The sequence below is a fragment of the Oncorhynchus nerka genome, linkage group LG6, assembly GCF_034236695.1.
Source record: "Oncorhynchus nerka isolate Pitt River linkage group LG6, Oner_Uvic_2.0, whole genome shotgun sequence".
In the NCBI taxonomy this organism is placed as follows: Eukaryota; Metazoa; Chordata; class Actinopteri; order Salmoniformes; family Salmonidae; genus Oncorhynchus; species Oncorhynchus nerka.
Window position 1 is genome coordinate 46,608,973 of NC_088401.1, and position 27,035 is coordinate 46,636,007.

A 27,035-nucleotide genomic window follows, 5' to 3' on the forward strand; every position below is an offset into this window, starting at 1 on the left:
TGTCTGAGGTGCCGAGATGAGTTTAAAAGGCCCAGCTCATTGTATTGAACCCCAGAGAGTAAAAGCAGAGGAGATAACGCCACAGGCTCTCGGACAATAATCTCTCTTCTCAGCACACAAATGCCTTTGCCCTTTTCCTGTCCATCTTGTATTGTCTATCTGCCCAGGGCGATAATAGCAGGACATTTCCTGTAAAACTGAATGGCCCCTCACTGAAGGCCCAGGGCCCAGGCTTCCTACTCTCTGCTTCAACACATCCCTCCCGACAGTCACATAACTAAACCCCTCCCCATACCCTACCCTCACCCTCACTCCCCTTCCCTCGCTCCCCCTTCATTAGCCCCTACTCCACAGGCTGCCTGGCCCCAGACCTAGGGCCCAGCCGCGGCCCGGTCACTTGCCTCGACCCCTCTTGGGGATTGAGACATTGTCCTGTACAGAGAGCAGCTGTGCCGGGTCCTTCCCGAGCAGGAATGTCCTCTCTTCTTCCTGGTTTGATTTAAAGGGAAAGGAAGGTTCAGTGAAGGCATGTGGTTGTCTCCCTTTCCAGGACAGAAAGGTACCATTCTTTAAGAGAGGTCACTCAGCTGTATGAAGGGTCAAATGCCTATCTTGAATGGAACGGCTGTTTCTCTCGGGGTCAGGAGACAGGAGCAGGGAGGCTGTTGGTAAGGCGAGAATAGAGAGAAAAACTGCCCGGTGTCCCCATTTAAACCTGTTATGCTGCTACCGTTTCGGGAAAAGGTCATTTCCCATTCATATTATTATATAGTAGGCTATTTTGGGTGTGTATTTGTTGTTAAATATGTGAATTGGCAGAAAACAACACTTTTATTATCCTGTTATTATTTTTGGGAGCTCAGTATCGTTATTAAACCACACAACCTATCATCACACTCATCCAGAACGCCGCAGCCCGTCTGGTGTTCAACCTTCCCAAGTTCTCTCACGTCACCCCGCTCCTCCGCTCTCTCCACTGGCTTCCAGTTGAAGCTAGCATCCGCTACAAGACCATGGTGCTTGCCTACGGAGCTGTGAGGGGAACGGCACCTCAGTACCTCCAGGCTCTGATCAGGCCCTACACCCAAACAAGGGCACTGCGTTCATCCACCTCTGGCCTGCTCGCCTCCCTACCACTGAGGAAGTACAGTTCCCGCGCAGCCCAGTCAAAACTGTTCGCTGCTCTGGCCCCCCAATGGTGGAACAAACTCCCTCACGACGCCAGGACAGCGGAGTCAATCACCACCTTCCGGAGACACCTGAAACCCCACCTCTTTCAGGAATACCTAGGATAGGATAAAGTAATCCTTCTCACCCCCCTTAAAAGATTTAGATGCACTATTGTAAAGTGGCTGTTCCACTGGATGTCTTAAGGTGAACGCACCAATTTGTAAGTCGCTCTGGATAAGAGCGTCTGCTAAATGACTTAAATGTAAATGTAATCACCTGTAAATCAAATCAAAGTCTAATTGGTCATATGCACAAGATACACTGTAAACAAATCTTTTACGTTTTTTTTTGGAATGAACTAGTCTACAGTAGATGTACATATTTTGACCAAATCAAAGCACATTAGGCTGAATTTCTAAGATATGTTCTGGGCAGTAGCTAAGGGATGTTGTGGTTTTCCTGTCAGGAAAGACAGTGTCACGTTACAGTCCATTGACTATAGGCCTACTACAGTATGAAAAACCCAGGGAATAGAAACGCAATGCATAAGTGTGTCATGCTTTTCCAAGGCTTCACACAGAAACAAATCCCCTTCAGGCCCCTCTGACACACACTACTGCTTCTTAAAGAGAAGCTGTCTGTTTCTATCTCCACGCCAAAGACGTACTCTGCTACATGAGCCCTCCCTTAGCCTTAGTGAGGGTCTATCAGTAGAGTGTATGGGAAGAAGCAAATCAACATATCCTTAGTGCCCCATGCAATGTAAATATGAATGCTGAAATGGACTCCCAAGCCCACATGCCATAATTGGTAGCGACTGAACCAGTGATGAAATTATCACTGCTGTTGATTGCAATTGTGTTGGCAGGCTTGTGGGTCACCAGTATGGCGGGCCCAGCACATATCCACCATCTCTGTTTAACTTGAATGTTGGCTTAAAAGTCAACTGTAACTGTTGTGTGCTTGGGCAGCTAGAGAAGCAGGGTTTTCACTCACTGCGTTTTGGGTTGACTGCATTACATCCTGCTGTTTTCCGTTGTCAAGTTTGATATTTAAAAAAAAAATGTAATATCCTTTTTTTTTTGTTTGCAGGAAGAAGAAGAGGAAATAAAGTTAGAGATTAATATGTTGAAGACATATTCCCATCATAGGAATATAGCTACATACTATGGTGCCTTTGTGAAGAAGAGTCCTGCAGGTCAGGATGACCAGCTCTGGGTGAGTGGCTGCTTTCCATCTCTGTTGATTTCTCCTCATTTCAATCATCTCATCTCAATAACGCCATCATCTTTAAGAGAGCCTGTATCTCTATCTATATGTATGTACAGCTCATACAGCTTCTTTAGGTTAGTATGCACCCGTGGAGGCTGCTGAGGGGAGGAGGGCTCATAGTAATATCTGGAACGGAGCTGATGGAAGGGTGTCAGGATAAAATGGGATACCATTCCACTTATTCCGCTCCATTACCGTGAACCCGTCCTCCCCAATTAAGGTGCCACCAACCTCCTGTCGTATGCAGAACATGGTTCCAGAATGCATAACAAGGGCCAGGAGTTTTTCCTGACACCGTGACCTGACCAGGGAAACCTCAGAGCCCTTTAACGCATCTAAAGTCCAAGTTGTATCTGGATGTGCGTGTGTTTTAGGCCTCACAGTTGTAGTAACAGGGTTCTGCTGGTGGTCTGGCATCTGTCTGAGCCATTTCCTCTGTGTCTGTGTGTGCCCTTGCTGTGTAGCTGGTGATGGAGTACTGTGGGGCGGGCTCAGTCACTGACCTAGTGAAGAAGACTAAAGGGAACTGCCTGAAAGAAGACTGGATCGCCTACATCTGCAGGGAGGTCCTCAGAGTGAGTACTGCTGCTGGAGATAAGCCATTTAAATAGGACTCTCCACAAACCCCTGGGGAGATGTAAAGGTCCTGAGAATCATTTCAGAGAGCTCTTCTCATCCTATATCGGCCATATTGTAGTGGGTGCGTTATTGCATTGGATTTGGAGCTTTTGCTTATAAACTTATGGTAGAACGGTAATGGAGGGTTAGACGATGGCTCGCAGGGGCAGATAGCTGCGAAGCACGGTGAAGTCATTATCTTAAATAAAATAAACTTCCTGTGTTTATTTTTAACTCCTTTGAAGCAGTGTATGATTTCTGTGCCTGTTCTGTTGGACAGCTCCCAAGCCTCGAGAGAGAGAGAGAGAGAGAGAGAGAGAGAGAGAGAGAGAGAGAGAGAGAGAGAGAGAGAGAGAGAGAGAGAGAGAGAGAGAGAGAGAGAGAGAGAGAGAGAGAGAGAGAGAGAGAGAGAGAGAGAGAGAGAGAGAGAGAGAGAGAGAGAGAGAGAGAGAGAGAGAGAGAGAGAGAGAGAGAGAGAGAGAGAGAGAGAGAGAGAGAGAGAGAGAGAGAGAGAGAGAGAGAGAGAGAGAGAAATCTTGTGATGTGTACAATGTGTGTGTGCATGCGTGTCGTGTCCTGATATTGTGTTTGTGTGTGTCAACACAGGGCCTGTCTCACCTCCACTCACACCACGTCATTCACAGAGACATCAAAGGCCAGAACGTGCTGCTGACTGAGAACGCAGAGGTCAAGCTGGGTAAGGACTAGGAGACAGGGTCAAAGTTCAACTCACAACCCACACAGCCACAGTGTCACTGTCACTTCAGTATTTGCTTGCTCTCCCCTTGTAGGTGTGGTTTAATCTGTTTTAACACTGTCTTGTCTTTGCCAGTTGACTTTGGGGTGAGTGCTCAGCTGGACAGGACGATAGGGAAGAGGAACACCTTTATTGGGACTCCGTACTGGATGGCCCCTGAAGTCATTGCTTGTGACGAGAACCCAGACTCTACTTATGACTACAGGGTAAGAGGCCGCCATCTCTACTAGAAATGCTGTGTGTGTGTGTGTGTGTGTGTGTGTGTGTGTGTGTGTGTGTGTGTGTGTGTGTGTGTGTTAGAGTTCTCATTCTGAGGCCGAACCCGACGGGGCCCGACAGCACAAATTCTGTGAATTGATTCTGGCCGGGCGGGTTTTGGTCTTACCGTGCTGTTTAGAGAAAAGAAAAGTGGTGTGTGTCTGCGCATCTTTTAGCCTAATACGACATTGTGACCATGATTCAACTTTTTTTTCTGATGATTGAAATGTTTCAAATTGGGATACGAATAGACTCGAGTGCACTCGGGAGAATGATGATCCACAAGAATACGACAGGCAGTACATCTCAGTATCAGGAGAAGCCCATATTCCTATAGCATCTGTTAACGCCGGTACATCCTAACAAAATGCACCCTATGACTACCCTGCTAATGTGCCTTGCTGGACCTTGTAAACTATCGAATGTAGACCCATAACTGACACAAATATTTTCCTAATCAAACATGCATTTAAAACAGGGCTTTTGAGCCATTATTCAAAATGGATGTTTGGCAGAAAATCTACTTTTTTTAATGTATTGTTTAATTATTCAAGGCTCCCTTTGTTATTTAATTGAAAGAAATGTTTGATTGTATTTCAAGGCATGAATGACTTGTATGCTGTGTAATGACATAAATGAATGAATGATTGATTGATTATATTGAAGTAGGCTAAGTTACGTTAAAACAACTAAAAAAGGATGCGATTTCACAGCTTGGTGGTGGATAGATTACATAAGGCTACTACGTGAGTAAATAATACATTCGATTTAGGCTACATTATTGCATTCTAAGTGTTTCTGATCAGTGATTATTAGACAAGTCATAGGCTTGGGAGTAGGACAGGCTACTACGCGACTGAGGAGAAAAATCCACTTGATAAACTACATAACATAACAAAATCTGCTTATCAGCTAATATATGAGCTAACTGAAATAAAGATGGCCATGAGCACTCAACATAACTTAACTACTATTTTCCCAGCCTAATTGTGGCCAAATATCCAAATGTGATTCAGTGAAAACAAAAATCTGACATTGATTGATTTGTCAAGATGAGTCCCCACGCTTGTCTGTTGAGTGGATCTGACTGGATGACTCTCCTCCTCTATAGAGTGACCTGTGGTCGCTGGGAATCACAGCTCTGGAGATGGCTGAAGGAGCACCACGTAAGTGTCACCTTCTCCCTCCCCTCCTGTCCATACACATTGCAGTCTCGTCAAGGAATCTTCGCTTTCTCCTACACATCTTAGAATTTGGAGGCCATGACTAATATGCTCTACTGTACTAATAAAGTTTATTTTCTTTTAAAGGAATACTTCAGGATTTTGGCAATGAAGTCAAAATATCAACTTCCCTAGAGTCAGATGAACTCGTGGATACAATTTGTATGTCTGCGTGCAGTTTGAAGGAAGTTGCCGCCTAGCGTTTGCGCAATTGCTAACTAGCGTTAGCGCAATTTTGGATGTCTATGGTTAGCATTGGCTCGAGAAACTACCTCTAACTTCCTTCATACTGGATGCGGAAAGATACAAATGGTATCCTTGAGTTCATCTGACTCTCGGGAAGTAGATAAAGGGCTTCATTGCCAAAATCCTGAAGTATCCCTTTAAGCATATCCTATGTTATTATGCTGTATTTTTACTCTTGCAAAATTCTAGTTTTGAGTTTTGTTGGATTAACTCACTGTATGTTTTCGTTCTCTCTCTGTGAGTGACTTCACAGAGTTGTCAGATATTGCAGCCCATATTACCAGTCAAGGACTGAATCCAAGTGTCATTGAAAGTGATTGGGCTCACAATGATGTGTAGGAGGTCAGACAGTTCTCTCGCATTTTGAAATTGAAAATCCTTGAGTCAAAAAACAGAGATACAAACGAAATAAACTCATGACTGTTTGGTGTCTGTTACGCCTAGTGTTGCACCGTGTTGCACCATGACCGAGAGGGAGTTCACAATCACCGAATGAAAAACAAACAGTGTTGTAGTAGGACTGTGTAGTAAACACACACAACAAGCAGGCCAAGGGCAACAGGACAGGACTTTAGCCTAACATTGACAACATTGTGGAACACTTCTTCCATCCCCTGCCATGTGATTAGGCCACAATGGAGCCTCTCATAACCTCGATCCCCTGTCTGTCTGTGTGAGTTCTAAATGGCACCCTATTGCCTACATTAGTGCACTACTTTTGACCAAGGCCTCGGGGGTGCCATTGGGGACGCAACCATAGTTTCTCTGTCTGTGTCTGTCTCTGTTCCCAGCCCTGTGTGACATGCATCCCATGAGAGCCCTGTTCCTCATTCCTCGCAACCCGCCCCCCAAGCTCAAATCAAAGAAATGGTAAGAAAGACAGCTCAGCCTCTCTCGCTTAGCGACACCACGCCCCACAGAGCCTCAGCAACACAGCAGGAATGTTTTCCCCAGAGTGGCCAAAACTCATACAGCCTTGCTTCGCCTTCCTTTTCCCTTACACACAGCCTTTTCTCTTTCTTAGCTCGCTCCGATAACATTACTGCCAACAGAACTGCCACAATACAATGTCCCTTATTCACCCCTTATCTTACTGTTTTTTTTGTGTACTGTAGCATTAGTTCAGGCTGAGCACATATTGTTTATTGTCACGTTCTTGGGTGTAATTTTAGCATCAGAGTGTGAGATGACAATCCCCACAGTAACAGGTTGACTGCATGCAATGCTCTAAAATAAGGCCTTTTATATCCAATGAGAAGGGAAAGTGGATAAGCTTTTGTCTTCCTGTTCACAGCCTTGCTTTTTTACCTTTCGTAATGCATGAAGCCTTGTGTTTGAACCCATGGAGTTCGATAATTCAATATTAATTCATACCAGCAGCTGCATGGCATACATTGAGAATTAATTGAGGCTGTGTCTGAAAAGGCACCCTATTCCCTATAGCCCATGAGGATCTGGCCAAAAGTAGTGCACTACATACGGGTTAGGATGCCATCTCGGACACAGCCTGAGCCTGTAAGTTGTGACCCTCTGTCGTCTCCAGGTCCAAAAAGTTCCTGACCTTTGTGGAGAGCTGTCTGGAAAAAAACTACCTCCACCGTCCCGCCACAGAAACCCTCCTGAGACACTCATTCATCAAAGACCTGCCCAACGAACGGCAGGTCCGCATCATGCTCAAAGACCACCTGGACAGAACCAGGAAGAAGAGAGACAAAGGTGAGGCCATATTGTCATAATGGAATATCAGAGATGACCTAGTTTCACTCAACAACTGAGTCTGGCAGTCAAGGCTATAATTAATAGCATGATTTAGTGCTGTATGATACCTTGCACTGCCAATGACCGTGGGGCAACATTTTGGCCTTTTTGGTCACACTGGCAGCGACAGTGAAAGTGGCAGTAGAAAGGTGTTTTGATTCTCAATCTTGTCTCCCAGTTCTCTGTTTAGCCTTGTGTTTAATGTCTCTAGGCCTAGGGAGAGGCTACTGTATGACTGTCATTAATGAAAGGTTCTAATGAAGGGTTCCATTATCCACTGGTAATGTGGTGGGATTTGGGTTTAGAGGCAGCAGCAGGACTGCTCCTTGTCAGCCCTCTCACAGTGAGACTGCACACTCGTGTCATGTGAGAGGAATGCGCCTCGGAGGAAGCCGTGTTTAATCATCTCCTAGACTGCACCACACCCCCAGCGGCCTCCCTTGCTCCGTCTTCCTCACGAACGCCACATAATGACATCGTCTCCCTGCCTGCCTGCACCCTCCGAGCCTCCAGGCTTCGCCCCGATACCAAAACAGCAGTTTCCTCGACCCTGTGCCGTTGGTTTGTTGGTTGGCGTTCTGCTTAACTGGTCAGACGGACAGAGAGATGACCCTTTAGAGAGGAGCCAAGCCTGTAGTGAGACCATGTGAGACGCTGATAGCGGCTGCTCCTAACGCAGCAGATACACTCAGTCATTACCCTGTTTTCACAACCTACTAGAGTTTGACTTGGAATTAGAAACGTTCTCTGAGGCCAGCATCTCTCTCTCTCTCTCTCTCTCTCTCTCTCTCTCTCTCTCTCTCTCTCTCTATATGTAATTCACAATCTCTCATGAGGCTTCAGAAGGAAGAATGAGCCTTACTTAATATGTAGAAGTATTTAGTCAATTATGACAAGCGTTTTGGAATGCAATCCTATTGAAGAAAAGGAAGTAAGAGAGACAGTTCATGACGAGTTTTAGTTCCATGTGGGTTAACTGCAGGAGACACCTGGAGGGGAGACATTAGGTTGGTTTACTGATGCTTGAAACCCTCCCTGCTCAGATCATGAGAGAGGAGGAACTGACTAACTGTGGGAACAGTACAGCATGTGTGAAAGTGTTGTACAGTTTAGAACCCTTTCCTTGTTTCCTCAGTATGTAGAGTCATGTGCATGATGGTATCATTGGGATTACATGCATCCCTCATGTCTGAAATAGTCACATGTTGTCCACAGAGGGCCCGGAGTATGAGTACAGCGGCAGTGAGGACGAGGAGGAGGAGATGAATGACGAGGAAGGTGAACCCAGGTATGATGACACAGCGTTTACACTGTCTGCAACGAAGGTCAGACTCTAGGTCTGACGTCATGTCTACATCCATCCAACAGCCAGCTGACCCTGTCTGTGACTAGTCCTCACTTTACTGGTTATGTAATAGCTAATGCAGGCCTTGACCCTGAGAACTGTCATAGAGGATATTCATTTGAGAGTGCACAGTGTGTGAATGCATGGGCGTGTCCATGAAGACATTAGGGTGTCACCAGATGCTCGCTCCTGCTTGTGCTCCCTTAGCTGGACACAGAGCGTCATATGGCGGTGACTATAACTAATATATTTGTGTGTGTGTGTGTGCATGTGCATGCAAGTGTTCCTTCCTGTGTGTAACTCTACTCCTAGCCATATAACCATGTGCCTCCTCACTCCTGCCCGTCACTCACTATGTGCCTTGCTATCATATCTGTCCTGTATCCATAGCTCCATAGTGAACCTGCCGGGGGAGTCCACTCTAAGGAGAGAGTTCCTGCGTCTGCAGCAGGAGAACAAGAGCCGGTCAGAAGCCCAGCGACAGCAGCAGGTCCTCCAGCAGCAGCTCCAGGACCAGGAGAGGTACAAACAGCAGCTGCTGGCCGAGAGGCAGAAGAGGATCCAACAGCAGAAAGAGCAGCGCAGGAGGCTGGAGGATGTGAGAGACACTCTTTAGTTGAAACACTCCGCTCCTCTCTGCAGCCCTCTCGAGCAGAGCAGCAGAGCCAAACACCTGCTGCCCAGCCAGCAAATGAGCTTGGCTGGCTAGAGACTGACGGGCTCTCTCTTTTTCTCTCTCCCTCCTGTTGTTTGTTTGGCTCAAATGAGAAGGACTCTTTTGTGTTGAACAAACCAAAGAATTGTGTTATAGAACAATATAGAGTATTATACTGGGGTTTCCAAATACGGAGGGATTGCTTTCGGGAGTGATGCTTTTGTGTGGTTTGCTTTGCACAAAAGACGACTGACGTGATACTGTATGTCGTATTAGGTCTGCATACAGAGCTATGGTGTGTTCTGTAGCGTTTTTGTTGATGTACAGTACAGATGGATGGAGAATGATGTCATGTGCCGTGTTGGACTGTGATGTCACATTGAGAATTGGGAGAGAAAATATATTCTGTTGAATGAGGTAATACCATGTTTAATGACGTTGTGGTGTTGTGTTACAGCAACAAAGGAGGCAGCTGCAGGATTCTGGGTTCCAATGGCCAGAGCTACAGGAAATGCTATGGAGGGAGGAGACTGAAGCTAATGACAGAGGTCTATTCAATGAGAGGAGCAAGAGAAGGGACAAGAAACAGGTAGCTGGCAAATTTGACCCCCCCATAAAAAAACACCTTTTTTTTAAAAGTAGTAGACCACCTGCCCTACCCACTCAATTCTCATCCGCTCGTATTGCTCCATGTGATAGGCAGACAACCAAACAAGTATGTGCTGATTTGATGGTCTTTTGTGCCCGATCCCTAAGGAGGATTATAAATATTTATTTTCTTGTGTTATAAACACTGTACTTTACAAGCTGCTACAAGCTGTAAGTTCCTGAAGTTCAAATAGCATTGTCATGGGCCAATATGATCTAGATTCTAGTCTCGGTAGACATTTTTGGTCCATACATAATGTGTGTCGGAAGTCTGTTAACCTGCTTTGTGCATCATAACACATAACACTGTGGTTTTCACTGGGACGGGACCCACTTTGTTTCGTCAGTAACCTGCTCTGAAAAATGCATTGTGACAAGGTCAATGCATATTTAATCCAGGTGCAGGTTAACATTTTATACGTGTTCCTCCACAAAAACTGCTTTATATGCATTTGATATGAAGGGTGTTGACGCAGCACTTTCACTTGTGTCAGGTTTCAGTCCATTGGTGATTAAATCCACCAAGGTAGCATTTAACTCCACTGATGAAGTTAGAAACACTATGGAAGATCAGAAAGAAATAGCCCGCGGGACCATCCTGAAAGAAAATAATTAAACATCTCTTACTTTTTTCTGCTGTATTGACATTTCCCGTGATTAGAAGTTGGAGCTGGGCTGAGCGCCATGGCGAGAAGTCAGTGACAATTACAGCATCCTATAGCCGAGGTAAAGGGCTGTCGTGTCGTTCTGAGGACTTTAATTAGACGGTTTAATTCGAACACTCGGTTGATTAATCTCCCACAGTTCAGTGGCTCTGGATGAGCCACACCTGCCTACCTGACTGCAGTACGGTACAGTAGATGCCATGTCAGTCTGTTCGGGTCTATTACAGTCATGTTCAGTGGGATCATTAAGGTGTGCGGTGGTTTTGAGTCTGTTCAATGTGCCATTAGCTGAGCAATAGCCCACAAATCATTCTCTGGGATGTATACAGTATGGGTGCGTTCCAAATGGCCCCCTATTCCCATCCGAAATCGACGTGGCCGCAGTGGACAGGGTCAAGAGCTTTAAGTTCCTCGGTGTCCACATCATGGTCCTCTCGCACCAGCACAGTCATGAAGAAAGCAACACAGAGCCTCTTCTCCCTCGGGAGGCATGGCCCCTCAGATCCTTAGGAACTTTTACAGCTGCTCCATCGACAGCAACCTGACTGGTTGTATCATTGTCTGGTATGGAAATTGCACCGCCCACGACCGGAAGGCCCTACAAAGAGTGGTGTGGACGGCCCAGTGCATCGCTGGGGGTGAACGTCCCAGGACCTACATGCCAGGCGGTGAAAGGCCCGAAAAATTGCCAGACTCCAGTCGCCCGAGATAAGGAATGTTCTCCATGGCAGGCGGTACTGGTGCATCAATGCTCACCCAACAGACTCCTTAACAAATTCTATTCCCTGGCCATAAGACTGTTCAATTGCTAACAACTACTGCTCCCCCTCACACCTATGCTGCTGTTCTTTGAGTGTTGATTGCCATTACCATCTATCTATTTATCCTGCTACTGGTCACTATTACTCCTGTTTACATGTACTGTATATATTACCACTAGTATATTACCATAAGTAATAATACCATTCACTTTTCAGCCCTGTTTACGTGTATGTATGCCTAGCACGCCTACACTGTCACTCTTGCACACACACTCACTCACTCTCACACACTAACACCCTCACAGTTACACTTACATACACACACTCACCACTATGCACACACCCACCCACCACTTATGTTTCTGCAATACTGTTTACTATTATGATTAATACTGCTACCAGTCACTTTTCATGTACATACTGTATCTACCTTAAAAACTCCAGTATCCCTGCTCATTGTAAATGTGGTATTGGCACTGATCCTGTATATAGCTTCCTCTCCTATTTCTTATTTGTTGTGTTTTTTTTATTATACAGTGCATTCGGAAAGTATTCAGACCCCTTGACTTTTTCCACATTTCTTTACTTCACAGCCTAATTCTAAAATGGATTAAAATACAATTTTGTCCTCATCATTCTTCACACAATACTCCATAATGACAAAACGAAAACAGTTTTTTTGACATTTTTGCAAATGTATTCAAAATCAAAAACAGAAATAATTTATTGAGAGGACTGGGACGAAAATAGCCTAAGATTTGTTTTTTGAAGATCGTCCGAGTATTTCTTGCACAGAGATTTCGAGATCCTCTGTCCATCTTTCATCACTCAAACTCTCCTGTCGGATTTATCTATAGTTATGCACATGCGCAAACAGGATTTATTTACAATTATAAACCGGGTGGTTTGAACCCTGAATGCTGATTGGTTGAAAGCCATGGTATATCAGACCATGTAACAGGGGTATGACAAAAAATGACTAATTACTTTGGTAATAGCAATAAGGCACCTCAGGGGTTTGTGGTCTATGGCCAATATACCACGGCTAAGGGCTGTGTCTTAAGAACAGCCCTTATCTGTGGTATATTAGCTATATACCACTTCTCCTCAGGCCTTATTGCTTAATCATAGCAGTCAAAACAAGTTAAATAGATATCCATTGATGGAAAATTATCAGGTGTGTTTAATAAGGGCTAAATATATTTTCTCTTGCAACTTATTCTTAAGCTCGCAATAATTACTTTTTTGATGGAAAAACACATTTTGCTTCTTAGTTTACGTCATTACAAATTACGTCGATATTCCTTCTTAATTCGCTTGATAACGTTATAGAAAAAGGGTTTATTGGATAAATGTGGCAACTACCACTGAGGAAGTACAGTTCCCGCTCAGCCCAGTCAAAACTGTTCGCTGCTCTGGCCCCCCAATGGTGGAACAAACTCCCTCACGACGCCAGGACAGCGGAGTCAATCACCACCTTCCGGAGACACCTGAAACCCCACCTCTTTAAGGAATACCTAGGATAGGATAAAGTAATCCTTCTCACCCCCCCCCCCCTTAAAAGATTTAGATGCACTATTGTAAAGTGGCTGTTCCACTGGATGTCATAAGGTGAACGCACCAATTTGTAAGTCGCTCTGGATAAGAGCGTCTGCTAAATGACTTAAATGTAATGTAAATGTAACTACGCTCTTGCTGCGGAAAAAAATGTAGTCACTAGTTTTCAGGCCTAGGGGACGGGTTTTGAGAGATCATTGGTATCGAAATTTAAGCAAGACCTGGCAACCCTGTGTGCATGACAATAAAACTTGAACAATGAACAATATAAACACATGCATGGACCATTTAACAAACACATGCATGGAGCATGTCAAGATACACACACATAGGCGGAATCCTAAATGGCACCCTATTCCCTATATAGTGTACTACTTTTGACCACCTCTGATCAGAAGTAGTACAATATATAGGGAACAGGGTGCCATTTGGGATGCAACACTTTGTATGTACCTTGACATGCTCCGTGCATGTGTTTCTCTTGGTGAGAGTGATGTAGAAGGCAGCTCTAATGAGTTTAGACCGAATCCTAGAGAGTGGCCCGGCTACCAATTAATTACAGATGGTCAGTAGGACTGATTGCCTGGCTGTGCTGCTTTCTCTCCTCCTGTCTGCCTGTCTCAGCTGTAGCTTACATGGATTTCCGCCGTTTCATCCTCAATCATCCTCAAGCGCATCTGGAGATGCAACGTGTACCATTTAACATCTATTGACTAGAACATGTTTTTAACCCATTCTGTGTTAACCCAGGGGGGAAGAACTCGCTGCACGGTTTTGATTCAGCCATTCACTCTTTCAGGGTCATTTAGAGTTATGTGGACTAATTTTCATGGCTAAATATTTAAAATAGGGGGGTTAAGAGCCTTATGCAAGCTAGCTAGACACTGAATATTTTAGGTTTTTCACCGGAATTCAGTCATTGGATTTCCTAAGTCAGAAACCTTGACGTTATCAAAAAATAAATCTCTCTCTCTCTCTCTCGTTGAATTGTAGCTGGAGGATTGTGGCACACAGAGGAGTGATGTCGGAGGAAGACCTGCAGGTCCTTTAAATGAACAGGTAATAACTGCCTTCTGTTTTTTTGTCACTCAACCTGCATAGAACGAAATGCATCAAACCGTGCCATGAAATCACTCCAATCTTTATGAAAGACATGGGTGGTTATTGAATTCAAATGTTTTGGTATGAATGTTGTGTCTTGGTCTATGGGAAATATTATGACTGGTTCTGCATGAAACGGCACAGAATGTGAGAACACCGGTGTGTCAAGAGCAAGTTTGTTGCTGTCAATGAAGGAGTAGAGAAAATAGAATGGTGGAAAATTCCATGTTTAGACTACCATGGCAGATTTCAAGGTCAAGACCTTGTTGCTTTCTCAGTGTATACTACTGTACCACAGGTCCTGTTAAATTATGCTATCCCAGACTTAGCATGGGTAGCTAAAGGCCACATTCTCTTAAGGTCTGTTTCCCTAACTTCTAATGATGATAGATGCTAGGCTAACTGGAAACACAGTCAATCCTGCGTACTCAAGGGCAACATAAAGACGATGTACTGTAATGTACTGTAGAAGAAAACACTTAAGAACTCTGAACGGCTCTGTTTGACTTTTAATCCGCAAGGAGCCTTGTACTAAAAGGCGTCATTTGCTTTTAAAAGGCATCGACTTAAAGTTGCATCTGAAGTAATTCACAGGAGGAATCCTATTTAGGCGCGACGGATTGTAACTGCTTGATATGTGGATGCAAGTGCAACCCCCTACCGCGATGTAAAGAAAAATATGTTTGAAAAGGAATGCTTAGGCTTACAACAAGAAAATGAAAAAAAATTGCCCATGCTATAACTATATTGGTCCGGTAATACAGGACTAGTAAAGGCCCAGTGCACCACTTTAGTGGGATTTTTAATATATATTATTTTTTTATTCCAATTTTTCAGGGGGTGCTGCAGCATCCCTACTTCTCGCGGCTATGGTAGGGAGAATAAAACAATGCATTCTCAAACACAGCCTATGTGTTCATCACTTGCATATGGAATCCTGTCTCCTCGTTTCCTTGAGAAGGCCACTGCTGTGCCGAACAGCCAGAACCCTATTAGATTATTTATGTATCTCGATTCACAATATCCTTATTGTGAACATTAGTCTTGATTCCCGTGATATAATTCCATGGCTTGTGTTTAGTCTTTAAATAGCATGCAGTGCTTGGAGAAAAAGGCTCTCCTTGCGTTTGTCAACGCTGGTAAAAGAGAGAGAGTAAATGCCAAATAACATGAAGGGGCTTTTTGTTTCTCATTTAATCTGATTTAGCAAATAGCATGAAATTATGGTGAACTCATCATAAATCATAGATGACAAACATCCAAGCTTAAATGGGATTACAGGTGTGGAATTGATTTAGCTCAACTTCTCTTTCTCTCTATGTAGTCTTCATGTCAGTGTGACCTTGTAATCACTTCATTGAATCTGAAGTGAAAAAGCATGACATACAGTTAACAGTGAGAGAAATGTCCTTGGTGGTTTACTATAATAAGAAAAAAATTCATTTGATACTGTATTTATGTGCTTCTTGCGGGTGTGTGTGTTTGGGGCGAGGGCTCTATGTGAGTGTATGTGTGTGTGCTTTTCATGTGTGCTGATCATAAAGCCTGGGAGTGCCCCTCCTGAAACAATACCTCCTCCAGTTCTGACGTCTGGAGAGAGTTTAGCCTCGTTCCAGTTTCAGTTTCAATGAGAGGCTCCTACTGGGCCTGGATCTGCTAGCTACAGTAGAGGCTCTATTGAAAGCAGCTGTTTCCAGGCTGCAGCATTGGCCACAAGGCCTTGTCATCTATCTGTCTTGGGGCAGTACTCCAGGCACGGGATGAGGCTGCTGAATGCCAGTGTCCTGTGTTTGTCTCTGTCGTTGTGTAGAGGAGGACCGAGCCTCCACCTCTACTGCCTCATCCTCAGCAGCAGCAGCAGGGTAAAAAGTTCCACCGCACGCTGCCCAAAGACCAAACGCAGCTGCTTTCACTTCAGCACGACCACAGGCACAAACAGAGGGAGCCCCAGAAGGCTGCTAGTGCCACGCCTAACTGTCCTGCAAATAGCCAGTGCAAAGCGGTAAAGTCCCCCTTGTCCCACTCCCCCCGTCTCCCCGAGCACCCCCTCACTATCTGCTGCCTCCCTCTCTCTCACCGCCTTGTCTGTATCACTATTTGTCTAGTGTTGTGTTTGTTTGCGTTTGTGCATTAGTGTGCCAGATAGCTATTAGTCGCTCAAAGAGAGATTGGAAGTATGTTTTGGATTATTAGTTATAATTCATAATCCAGTATGCAATAATATAGTCTTAACTACAGTGTCCAGGAGTCTGGTTCTGACTGTTCTTGTCCATGTTGCTCAGATGGAGATGGATAGGGGGAAGACATCTGACAGCTATCAGGTCAACCTGAACAGAGTGTTGGCTGGGCTGCCCCTTCCCGTACACCCCCTTCCTCTCCCCATAAACATTCATACCAGACTGAGCTCCGGGAGCAGCTCCAGCCCCTGTACCCCTGCCATGCAGAGGGCCGCCATACAACAGGTACAGTAGCCCACTCCCCATCCCCTGCCCAAATAACCGTACCCTTCCTAAAACCACCAATCTATTCAATCAGTCAACATCTTTATTTGCCCCAGTTTGGAAAATCATTACGCAGCTAGGCATTCACAATATGCAATATGGTGTACTTACCTCATACATTGTAAGTACTGATGACATCAACACCACGTGACAATGACACAGTTAAAACAGCTGCCTGTTTCAAAGTAAAGGGTTAACTTAGCAAACAAGTCAGAGAATAGGTATTGCATCTCTATATTAGTAACTGCAAACGTTAGATAAAAAATCTCTGTAAATGTCACGCTTTCAATTTATTAGAAGTTATGACAAGTATTTTGCAAGACCCTATTGACTAATCAAACGGGTGTCAAGGCTTCAACATATATTTTGATCATTTCAACATTTTGAAAACCCACGTTTTGTACTCTCACAGTTTTTGTTATTAGTCAAGGATCTATACATATCCTATGCCATCTTGTGCTTTGTGGTTGATAACTTAGTTGTCCTTCCTCTTGCTTTATCCAGAACCCGAAAACAATTACTTCCTTTTTTCCATCTTGTTTGTCCTACAGTACTCAGAGTCTCTGTCTCAAATAGTACCCTATTCCCTTTATATTGCATCCATAGGGCACTGGTCAAAAGTAAAGCACTATAGAGAATAGGGTGCCACTTCGAACGCGACCAATGTGTCACTAAATAAAGTAATCTAACCCAGAGCCGTATGAATATATAAAAATATAGCTGGCCTGATCTAAACTAAGTGTCCATTTCAGAATGCCAATCTTCACTCCAGTCGAGACGCCCCTCACAGCAGCTCTATGTCTGACATGGCCACCACTCCCATGTCTCCTATGTTTGACGATGTCTTCTGGGACTTCCAAAGCTCCACGGAGTGCCCACCAAAGGTCTGTCCATCTATCAGTGTGGTGACATGTGTGTATATGTTGTGGTGTGTACACACACATGTTGTATGCAGAGGTCCAGTCAAAAGCGTTTTCTTTATTTTTTCTATTTTCTACATTGTAGAATAATAGTGAAGACCTCAAAATATGAAATAACACATATGGATTCCAAAAAACATAGTAACCAAAAAAGTGTTAAACAAATCTAAATATATTTTAGATTTTAGATTCTTTAAAGTAGCCACCCTTTGCCTTGATGACAGCTTTTCACACTCTTGGCATTCTCTCAACCAGCTTCACCTGGAATGCTTTTCCAACAGTCTTGAAGGAGTTCCCACATATGCTGAGCAAATGTTGGCTGCTCTTCCTTCACTCTGTGGGCCAACTCATCCCAAACCATCTCAATTGGGTTGAGGTCGGGTGATTGTGGAGGCCAGGTCATCTGATGCAGCACTCCATCATTCTCTTTCTTGGTCAAATAGCCCTTACACAGCCTGGAGGTGTGTTGGGTTATTTTCCTGTTGAAAAACAAATGATAGTCCCACAAAGCGCAAACGAGATGGGATGGTGTATCGCTGCAGAATGCTGTGGTAGTCATGCTGGTTAAGTGTGCCTTAAAATCTAAATAAATCACAGACAGTGTCAACAGCAAAGAACCCCCACACCATCACACCTCCATGCTTCATGGTGGGAACCACACATGCGGAGATCATCCGATCACCTGCTCTGCGTCTCACAAAGACATGATGGTTGGAACCAAAAATGTCAAATTTGGAGTCATCAGACCAAAGGACAGATTTCCACCGGTCTAATGTCCATTGCTTGTGTTTGTTGGCCCAAGCCTCTTCTTATTATTGGTGTCCTTTAGTAGTGGTTTCTTTGCAGGAATTAGACCATGAAGGCCTGATTCACGCAGGCTCCTCTGAACAGTTGATATTGAGATGTGTCTGTTACTTGAACTCTGTGCAGCATTTATTTGGGCTGCAATTTCTAAGGATGGTAATTCTAATGAACTTATCCTCTGAACTCTTCCTTTCCTGTGGCGGTCCTCTTGAGAGCCAGTTTCATTATAGCGCTTGATGGTTTTTGCAACTGAAATTTTCCATATTGACTGACCTTCATGTCTTAAAGTAATGATGGACTGTCGTTTCTCTTTGCTTATTTGAGCTGTTCTTGCCATAATATGGATTTGGTATTTTACCAAACAGGGCTATCTTCTGTATACCACCCCTACTTGCGTTGTCACGTCACAACGCAACTGATTGGCTCAAACGCATTAAGAAGGAAAGAAATTCCACAAATTAACTTTTAACAAGGCACACCTGTTAATTGATATGCTGTCACATCATTCGTAATAATGATGGTCGGACCAAGGCGCAGCGTACGTAGAGTTCCACATAATTTTAATGAACAAAGTGAGACTTAAGCAAATACAAAACAAATAAAGAATAAATGAACCGTGACGACAATGCAGTGCTAACAGGCAACTAAACATAAACAATATCCCATAACCCGCAGGTGGAAAAAATTCTACTTAAGTATGATCCCCAATTAGAGACAACGATAACCAGCTGCCTCTAATTGGGAATCATACAAATCACCAACATAGAAAATCAAACCTAGAACCCCACATAGAAAATATAAACTAGAACAAACAAAAACTAGTCACGCCCTGACCTACTCTACCGTAGAAAATACAGGTTTTCTATGGTCAGGACGTGACAAATGCATTCCAGGTGACTACCTCATGAAGCTGGTTGAGAGAATGCCAAGTGTGTGCAAAGCTGTCATCTAGGCAAAGGGTGGCTACTTTGAAGAATCTCAAATATGAAATATATTTTGCTTAGTTTAACACTTTTTGGTTTCTACATGATTCCATATGTGTTATTTCATAGTTTTGATATCTTCACTATTATCTTCACTATTATTCTGCAATGTAGAAAAGAATACAAATAAAGAAAAACTCTTGAATGAGTATGTGTGTCCCAACTTTTGACTGGTACTGTATGTGTGGTGAATGTTTCTATATGTGTCTGTCTGTGTGTGTGTGTGTGTGTGTGTGTGTGTGTGTGTGTGTGTGTGTGTGTGTGTGTGTGTGTGTGTGTGTGTGTGTGTGTGTGTGCCTGGTGAGACTATAACCCCATGTGCGTGTGATATTATCTCTTAGGTGGTTCTGCTGTTGTTGTTTTTGTGATTATGTTGATCATGCAAGCTTAGAGGAAGTGGAATGTTCAGCACGAGTTTGGCAGTGCCCTCAGGCTTCCTATGGCACCCCTGACTTACAGCAAACACATTTGATGATGTGATGCACGTTCTGTGTTTCCAATAACAAACTCTCACAACATTTCTCTAGTTCAGGTATGGGTAACTTTGATGGGGTTGGGGACCACAACAAATTTGAACTCATCATGAGGGACCACAGTGGCTCGCGGGTCTGCGTATCCACCTCCATACCCTCACGTGCAGTCAGAGCCGGCTTTAGCATTTTGGGGGCCCCAAGCTAAATTTTGTTGGGGGTCCCACGCCACCTTGAAACAAACCAAAAAAAGTGCAACCCCCCTATTGACAGCGGAGAGAAAACATTGACATTTTACACATTGATGTTTTAAAGTGAATTTCTTACAGAAGGTACTGTAGGTCCGCGGGTCGCCAGTTGCCCATCCTTGCTCTGGGTCCTCTAATCAACATAGATTTGTATCCTTAGCATATGGAGTTGTGCTTTAATTGCTTACAAGTTCTCTTGTTGCATTCATATCACAGGAAAATAAAAGAAACACTTATGAAACCCAGAGCTGCAAGTAAAGCCCTGTTGAAGGAGTGTCAGTAGTCAGATGCGTATTTTCAGAATGACTTCCTCTTTCAGTGGGTGGAGCCTTCCTTTCCTCTTATGTGATGATGTGACACATGAGAGCAAGGTGAAAAGGTTGACAGCTGCAGGGGACCACATTGAGAAATTTAAGCATTAGTCACATGAACACAAGGCCTGTGTGCCTGCTTGACATATGTTTCTTCTCGTGAGTTTGACTGAAGTTGTAATTCTTAGAATGTAGCAGCTATATTGTAATTAAATATCAACTTACTATAGAAGGTGATACAGTCCAGGTTGCCTCATTTGGATCAGTTCCACATACTATATTGTTTCTGCAGTCCTTACATAGTATGCAGTGGTTTATAATGTCCTAATATGCAGCATGCTTTGTTGAAGGCAGTCAGGCATATACTGTGTCCTCACATGTCAAAATTATATTTTGAAGGTTCCGGAGCGTACAACATCGAAATTCTATTGTAAAGAGCTGATGAGTCATCACCGGACTTCATCAAGGTACGTTTTTCACCACCATCACACATCGTTCAGGGTAGCCTAGTGGTTAGAGTGTTGGACTAGTAACCGGAAGGTTGCAAGTTCAACTCCCTGAGCTGACAAGGTACAAATCCGTTGTTCTGCCCCTGAACAGGCAGTTAACTCACTGTCATTGAAAATAAGAATTTGTTCTTAACTGACTTTTCTAGTTAAATAAAGGTTTAAAAAATATTTTAAAATTCTCAGGGAGGGATCCTACCAGTCACAGGGTGGATGATCCATAGATCAGCTTTGACAGGCCCCATGTGCTTAGGGGATCACTTCCACTGGCACTCTATGGACATTTGATATCTCTGTTACATAATTTGAAGTACACTTGGGTGTGCCTGATCCTTGTCACCTCTCTCCCTCTCCTGGTTGCTCTTTTCTTGTGGCAACAGGTCACAAATCTTGCTGCTGTGATGGCACACTGTTATATTTACCCTGATAGATATTATTTAAAATGATTTGTGGGTCTGTGTAATCTGAGGGAAATGTGTCTCTAATATGGTCATACATTTGGCAGGAGGTTAGGAAGTGCAGCTCAGTTTCCACCTAATTTTGTGTGCACATAGCCTGTCTTCTCTTGAAAGCCAGGTCTGCCTACGGCGGCCTCTCAATAGCAAGGCTATCCGCACTGAGTCTGTACATAGTCAAAGCTTTCAGGTATTCTGCTACTGTGTGCTCTCTGTTTAGGGCCAAATAGAATTCTAGTTTGCTCAGTTTTTTTGTTTATTCTTTCCAATGTGTTGGTTGTGTTTTATTGTGCTGCTGTCCTGGGGCTCTGTGGGGTCTGTTTATGAACAGAGCCCCAGACCAGCTTGTTTAGGGGACTCTTCTCCAGATTAATCTCTCCATAGGTGTTGGCTTTGTTATGGAATGTTTGGGAATCGCTTCCTTTTAGGTGGTTGTAGAATTTAACGTCTCTCTTCTGGATTTTGATAATTAGCGGGTATTGGCCTAATTATGCTCTGCATGCATTATTTGGTGTTTTGCATTGTACACTGAGGATATTTTTGCAGAATTCTGCATGCAGAGTCTCAATTTGGTGTTTGTCCCATTTTTATGAATGATTTGTTGGTGAGCGGACCCCAGACCTCACAACCATAAAGGGCAATGATTCAAGTATTTTTAGCCAGATCCTAATTGGTATGTTGAATTTTATGTGTTTTTTGATGGCGTAGAAGGCCCTTATTGCCTTGTCTCTCAGATCGTTCACAGCTTTGTAGAAGTTACCTGTGGCACTGATTCCTATCCCTCTCTCTCTCTGCTGTCCAGTGGGGGCCCTCAGTCTCCTGTGGAGAAGGGTGGGAAATCCATGTCATCTCACGGAAGCTCCAGCAACAGCTCCCAGTCAGGTCTGTGTCCTTGTGTCCTCCACAATTACTCACTTGCTTCACCTCTCCCTCTCTCTCTCCCTCTCTCTCTCTCTCTCTCTCTGTCTCTAAACCACTCACCACTCAGAGATGGGTTCCTTTCAACACATCGATTCATAGTAGATCCATCAGATCCATCAGCTGCATAGTGTTACTACATGGTGAACTACAGCCTGTGAGAAAGCATTGGGTGTTTACAAATCAGACTATAACCACAATACACAGGAAATTTCTCACTAGAACCTAAACATCCTGTCAGAGTTGTTCCCCCCCATGAGTTGAAAGTGTTTGAAAGTGAAACTCTGAAACATGCACCGTGCCACCGCTTCACTGTTTGGCTTTGAAACAGAAAAATAGTTGAACGTTTTACCTAGTTTCTTGTCTTTAGGAAAGACCTAAAAGGTGTCTAACACTTTCTGTGTAGTGGTAGCATTGGCCTGTGCTCTGTCTGTTGAGTAGTGCAGTGTGTTTTGGGGTGTGTGGGAGTGTATGAGGGCGTGTGGGTGAGTAACAGGGCCTGTGGTAGAATGGGTGTGGGGAAAACCAGTACAATTAATGGTTAGACAGACTCTCAAAATAAATGCCTTTTGGATGGCGAAAGAAAGAAAGAAAGAAAGAAAGAAAGAAAAATATGTTCAAATATCCCTTTTTACCAGTAATCGTCAGTTTTAAGAAAGCAGTTCAGGAGCCTCCCGCACAATATAGTAAATAAATGTCTTTGTTTAAATGTAAAAGGATGTCATATACTGTACATGAAGAGGGAGCAATAGCTCAAATAGAGTAGTAATAATGATACATTTTGATAGTGCTTTTCCAAGTCCTTTACAAGAGCTTTACAATTTAGCATTCAGGAAGTAAGCCAGAAGAAAAACAAGGAATCCCATACAATGTATCCTCATGCCCTAGTCCTTATCTAGACTTGTTCATCATACTAGCAGAGCATACATAGTTTGAGGAAAGATCACATAATGAGCCACCAAAGCTATCTAGAGTATCTGTATGGCTCTGGTAATATTTATAGAGAGTGGACAGACAACATAATGAAACGTGAGATAGAGATTTTCCTTTGACTCATTCAGGTTACTTCAAGCTGGAGAGCCCTATGCTGCAGAGCCGTCTTCAACAGTACAAGAAGTCTCAGGAGACTTCTCAAGCAGCCCTGCTGCAGCAACGGGTATGTACAGTATCTATTGGGGTTGGGGTATGTTACGATAGCATTGTCTATCGACGATGATTGACAGCCATCATCGATGGTTTAGCCTATTTGAACTTGACTGGCGCCGCGCAGTAAAGAACGGGGTCGGACAGCGCACAGCAGGACTGCACACAAGTGACATTCTGAGTAATTTGCCTATTCCTATTTGCTCTATCAATACATTTATTATATACAGAACACAAGAGAGGAAAGTAGGCTAGACAGAGTGGAGAGAGAACTCCACCCATATTGTTTCTCTCTCTCTCATTTCGGATGCATGGGACCTTATAGCCTAAACCTATTTTCTTTATTACGGACACTACTTAACTATCTTATGTCGAGCTGTAGAATTTTTGGGCTATACTCTCTTCTCTCACCATACGATATTAAAACTACTTTGGGCAAGACTAGCATACACTTTCATCGATTTATGCATGCATGGCTTTCTCCCGATCAAACAATGAATGAATCTAATGGACTTCCATCTCATAAATGTATTTGAATAGCCTAAAAACTTAATGTAGCCAGGGGACTAATAATGAGAGAGAACAATCTGTATCAATAGTCCATAGAAAAATCAAGTTTAAGCTTATTAAGAAATAAATGATCTGTGCGGGCCGGAAAAATTTTATTATTATTTTTGTACTTTTTTTCAGGTGGTGCAGCAGCACCCTACATGGCTATGCATACAAGGTTGAAAACAAAATTATCAATAAACTATCCTCCTACTTGGCCTATCATAAGTTAAAGTTATGAACAGTAGCCTATTTCCAAATATTTGAATAGCCTAAGAAAGAGTTGACCTAAAGTTGCCACTTTCAAAAAGAACACGAATAAAAGTCTGAATCTATAGGCTTAGGCATATGCTATTCTCAATCACAGCTTTATGAGAGATAGAACAAACCATAGGCCTTTTAAGAAAGGAGGGTGATGCAAATAAAGCAATTATTAACCCGTTCTGAAGACGGCCTCTATCCAGCCCATGATTTATAACCTAACTCACTACGGTATAGACTGTCACTCCATCGTGTGCGCCCCACACAGACACACACCCACCCCCACACACACATTTACATTTTACATTTAAGTCATTTAGCAGACGCTCTTATCCAGAGCGACTTACAAATTGGTGCGTTCACCTTAAGACATCCAGTGGAACAGCCACTTTACAATAGTGCATCTAAATCTTTTAAGGGGGGGGGGGGGTGAGAAGGATTACTTTATCCTATCCTAGGTATTCCTGAAAGAGGTGGGGTTTCAGGTGTCTCCGGAAGGTGGTGATTGACTCCGCTGTCCTGGCGTCGTGAGGGAGTTTGTTCCACCATTGGGGGGCCAGAGCAGCGAACAGTTTTGACTGGGCTGCGCGGGAACTGTACTTCCTCAGTGGTAGGGAGGCGAGCAGGCCAGAGGTGGATGAACGCAGTGCCCTTGTTTGGGTGTAGGGCCTGATCAGAGCCTGGAGGTACTGAGGTGCCGTTCCCCTCACAGCTCCGTAGGCAAGCACCATGGTCTTGTAGCGGATGCGAGCTTCAACTGGAAGCCAGTGGAGAGAGCGGAGGAGCGGGGTGACGTGAGAGAACTTGGGAAGGTTGAACACCAGACGGGCTGCGGCGTTCTGGATGAGTTGTAGGGGTTTAATGGCACAGGCAGGGAGCCCAGCCAACAGCGAGTTGCAGTAATCCAGACGGGAGATGACAAGTGCCTGGATTAGGACCTGCGCTGCTTCCTGTGTGAGGCAGGGTCGTACTCTGCGGATGTTGTAGAGCATGAACCTACAAGAACGGGCCACCGCCTTGATGTTAGTTGAGAAACGACAGGGTGTTGTCCAGGATCACGCCAAGGTTCTTAGCGCTCTGGGAGGAGGACACAATGGAGTTGTCAACCGTGATGGCGAGATCATGGAACGGGCAGTCCTTCCCGGGAGGAAGAGCAGCTCCGTCTTGCCGAGGTTCAGCTTGAGGTGGTGATCCGTCATCCACACTGATATGTCTGCCAGACATGCAGAGATGCGATTCGCCACCTGGTCATCAGAAGGGGAAAGGAGAAGATTAATTGTGTGTCGTCTGCATAGCAATGATAGGAGAGACCATGTGAGGTTATGACAGAGCCAAGTGACTTGGTGTATAGCGAGAATAGGAGAGGGCCTAGAACAGAGCCCTGGGGACGCCAGTGGTGAGAGCGCGTGGTGAGGAGACAGATTCTCGCCACGCCACCTGGTAGGAGCGACCTGTCAGGTAGGACGCAATCAAGCGTGGGCCGCCGGAGATGCCCAACTCGGAGAGGGTGGAGAGGAGGATCTGATGGTTCACAGTATCGAAGGCAGCCGATAGGTCTAGAAGGATGAGAGCAGAGGAGAGAGAGTTAGCTTTAGCAGTGCGGAGGGCCTCCATGATACAGAGAAGAGCAGTCTCAGTTGAATGACTAGTCTTGAAACCTGACTGATTTGGATCAAGAAGGTCATTCTGAGAGAGATAGCGGAGAGCTGGCCAAGGACGGCACGTTCAAGAGTTTTGGAGAGAAAAGAAAGAAGGGATACTGGTCTGTAGTTGTTGACATCGGAGGGATCGAGTGTAGGTTTTTTCAGAAGGGGTGCAACTCTCGCTCTCTTGAAGACAGAAGGGACGTAGCCAGCGGTCAGGGATGAGTTGATGAGCGAGGTGAGGTAAGGGAGAAGGTCTCCGGAAATGGTCTGGAGAAGAGAGGAGGGAATAGGGTCAAGCGGGCAGGTTGTTGGGCGGCCGGCCGTCACAAGACGAGAGATTTCATCTGGAGAGAGAGGGAGAAAGAGGTCAGAGCACAGGGTAGGGCAGTGTGAGCAGAACCAGCGGTGTCGTTTGACTTAGCAAACGAGGATCGGATGTCGTCGACCTTCTTTTCAAAATGGTTGACGAAGTCACCTGCAGAGAGGGAGGAGGGGGAGGATTCAGGAGGGAGGAGAAGGTGGCAAAGAGCTTCCTAGGGTTAGAGGCAGATGCTTGGACTTTAGAGTGGTAGAAAGTGGCTTTAGCAGCAGAGACAGAAGAGGAAAAAATGTAGAGAGGAGGGAGTGAAAGGATGCCAGGTCCGCAGGGGAGGCGAGTTTTCCTCCATTTCCGCTCGGCTGCCCGGAGCCCTGTTCTGTGAGCTCGCAATGAGTCGTCGAGCCACGGAGCAGGAGGGAGGACCGAGCCGGCCTGGAGGATAGGGGACATAGAGAATCAAGGGATGCAGAAAGGGAGGAGAGGAGGGTTGAGGAGGCAGAATCAGGAGATAGGTTGGAGAAGGTTTGAGCAGAGGGAAGAGATGATAGGATGGAAGAGGAGAGAGTAGCGGGGAAGAGAGCGAAGATTGGGACGGCGCGATACCATCCGAGTAGGGGCAGTGTGGGAAGTGTTGGATGAGAGCAAGAGGGAAAAGGATACAAGGTAGTGGTCGGAGACTTGGAGGGAGTTGCAGTGAGGTTAGTGGAAGAACAGCATCTAGTAAAGATGAGGTCGAGCGTATTGCCTGCCTTGTGAGTAGAGGGGAAGGTGAGAGGGTGAGGTCAAAAGAGGAGAGGAGTGGAAAGAAGGAGGCAGAGAGGAATGAGTCAAAGGTAGACGTGGGGAGGTTAAAGTCGCCCAGAACTGTGAGAGGTGAGCCGTCCTCAGGAAAGGAGCTTATCAAGGCATCAAGCTCATTGATGAACTCGCCGAGGGAACCTGGAGGGCGATAAATGATAAGGATGTT

At 44.6% G+C, this 27,035-nt stretch overlaps 1 protein-coding gene across 5 annotated transcripts in view; it reads left to right on the forward strand.

Moving 5' to 3' along the window:
* Nucleotides 1–27,035, forward strand: part of LOC115130482 (mitogen-activated protein kinase kinase kinase kinase 4-like) — a 66,319-nt gene that overhangs the window by 15,696 nt on the left and 23,588 nt on the right. For 3 of the 5 annotated variants that reach the window (XM_065019577.1, XM_065019578.1, XM_065019580.1), the window contains exons 4-20: nt 2,263–2,388; nt 2,907–3,017; nt 3,667–3,757; nt 3,893–4,023; nt 5,187–5,241; nt 6,336–6,414; nt 7,088–7,260; nt 8,518–8,590; nt 9,038–9,245; nt 9,760–9,891; nt 13,927–13,992; nt 15,845–16,036; nt 16,317–16,496; nt 17,288–17,419; nt 20,671–20,738; nt 22,035–22,114; nt 23,212–23,306. In XM_065019577.1, coding sequence (XP_064875649.1) covers nt 2,263–2,388; nt 2,907–3,017; nt 3,667–3,757; nt 3,893–4,023; nt 5,187–5,241; nt 6,336–6,414; nt 7,088–7,260; nt 8,518–8,590; nt 9,038–9,245; nt 9,760–9,891; nt 13,927–13,992; nt 15,845–16,036; nt 16,317–16,496; nt 17,288–17,419; nt 20,671–20,738; nt 22,035–22,114; nt 23,212–23,306 — 1,992 coding nt within the window. Of the gene's footprint in view, nt 1–2,262; nt 2,389–2,906; nt 3,018–3,666; nt 3,758–3,892; nt 4,024–5,186; nt 5,242–6,335; nt 6,415–7,087; nt 7,261–8,517; nt 8,591–9,037; nt 9,246–9,759; nt 9,892–13,926; nt 13,993–15,844; nt 16,037–16,316; nt 16,497–17,287; nt 17,420–20,670; nt 20,739–22,034; nt 22,115–23,211; nt 23,307–27,035 lie in introns of those variants that run through there. The other 2 variants (XM_065019579.1, XM_065019581.1) reach the window with 2 other exon arrangements.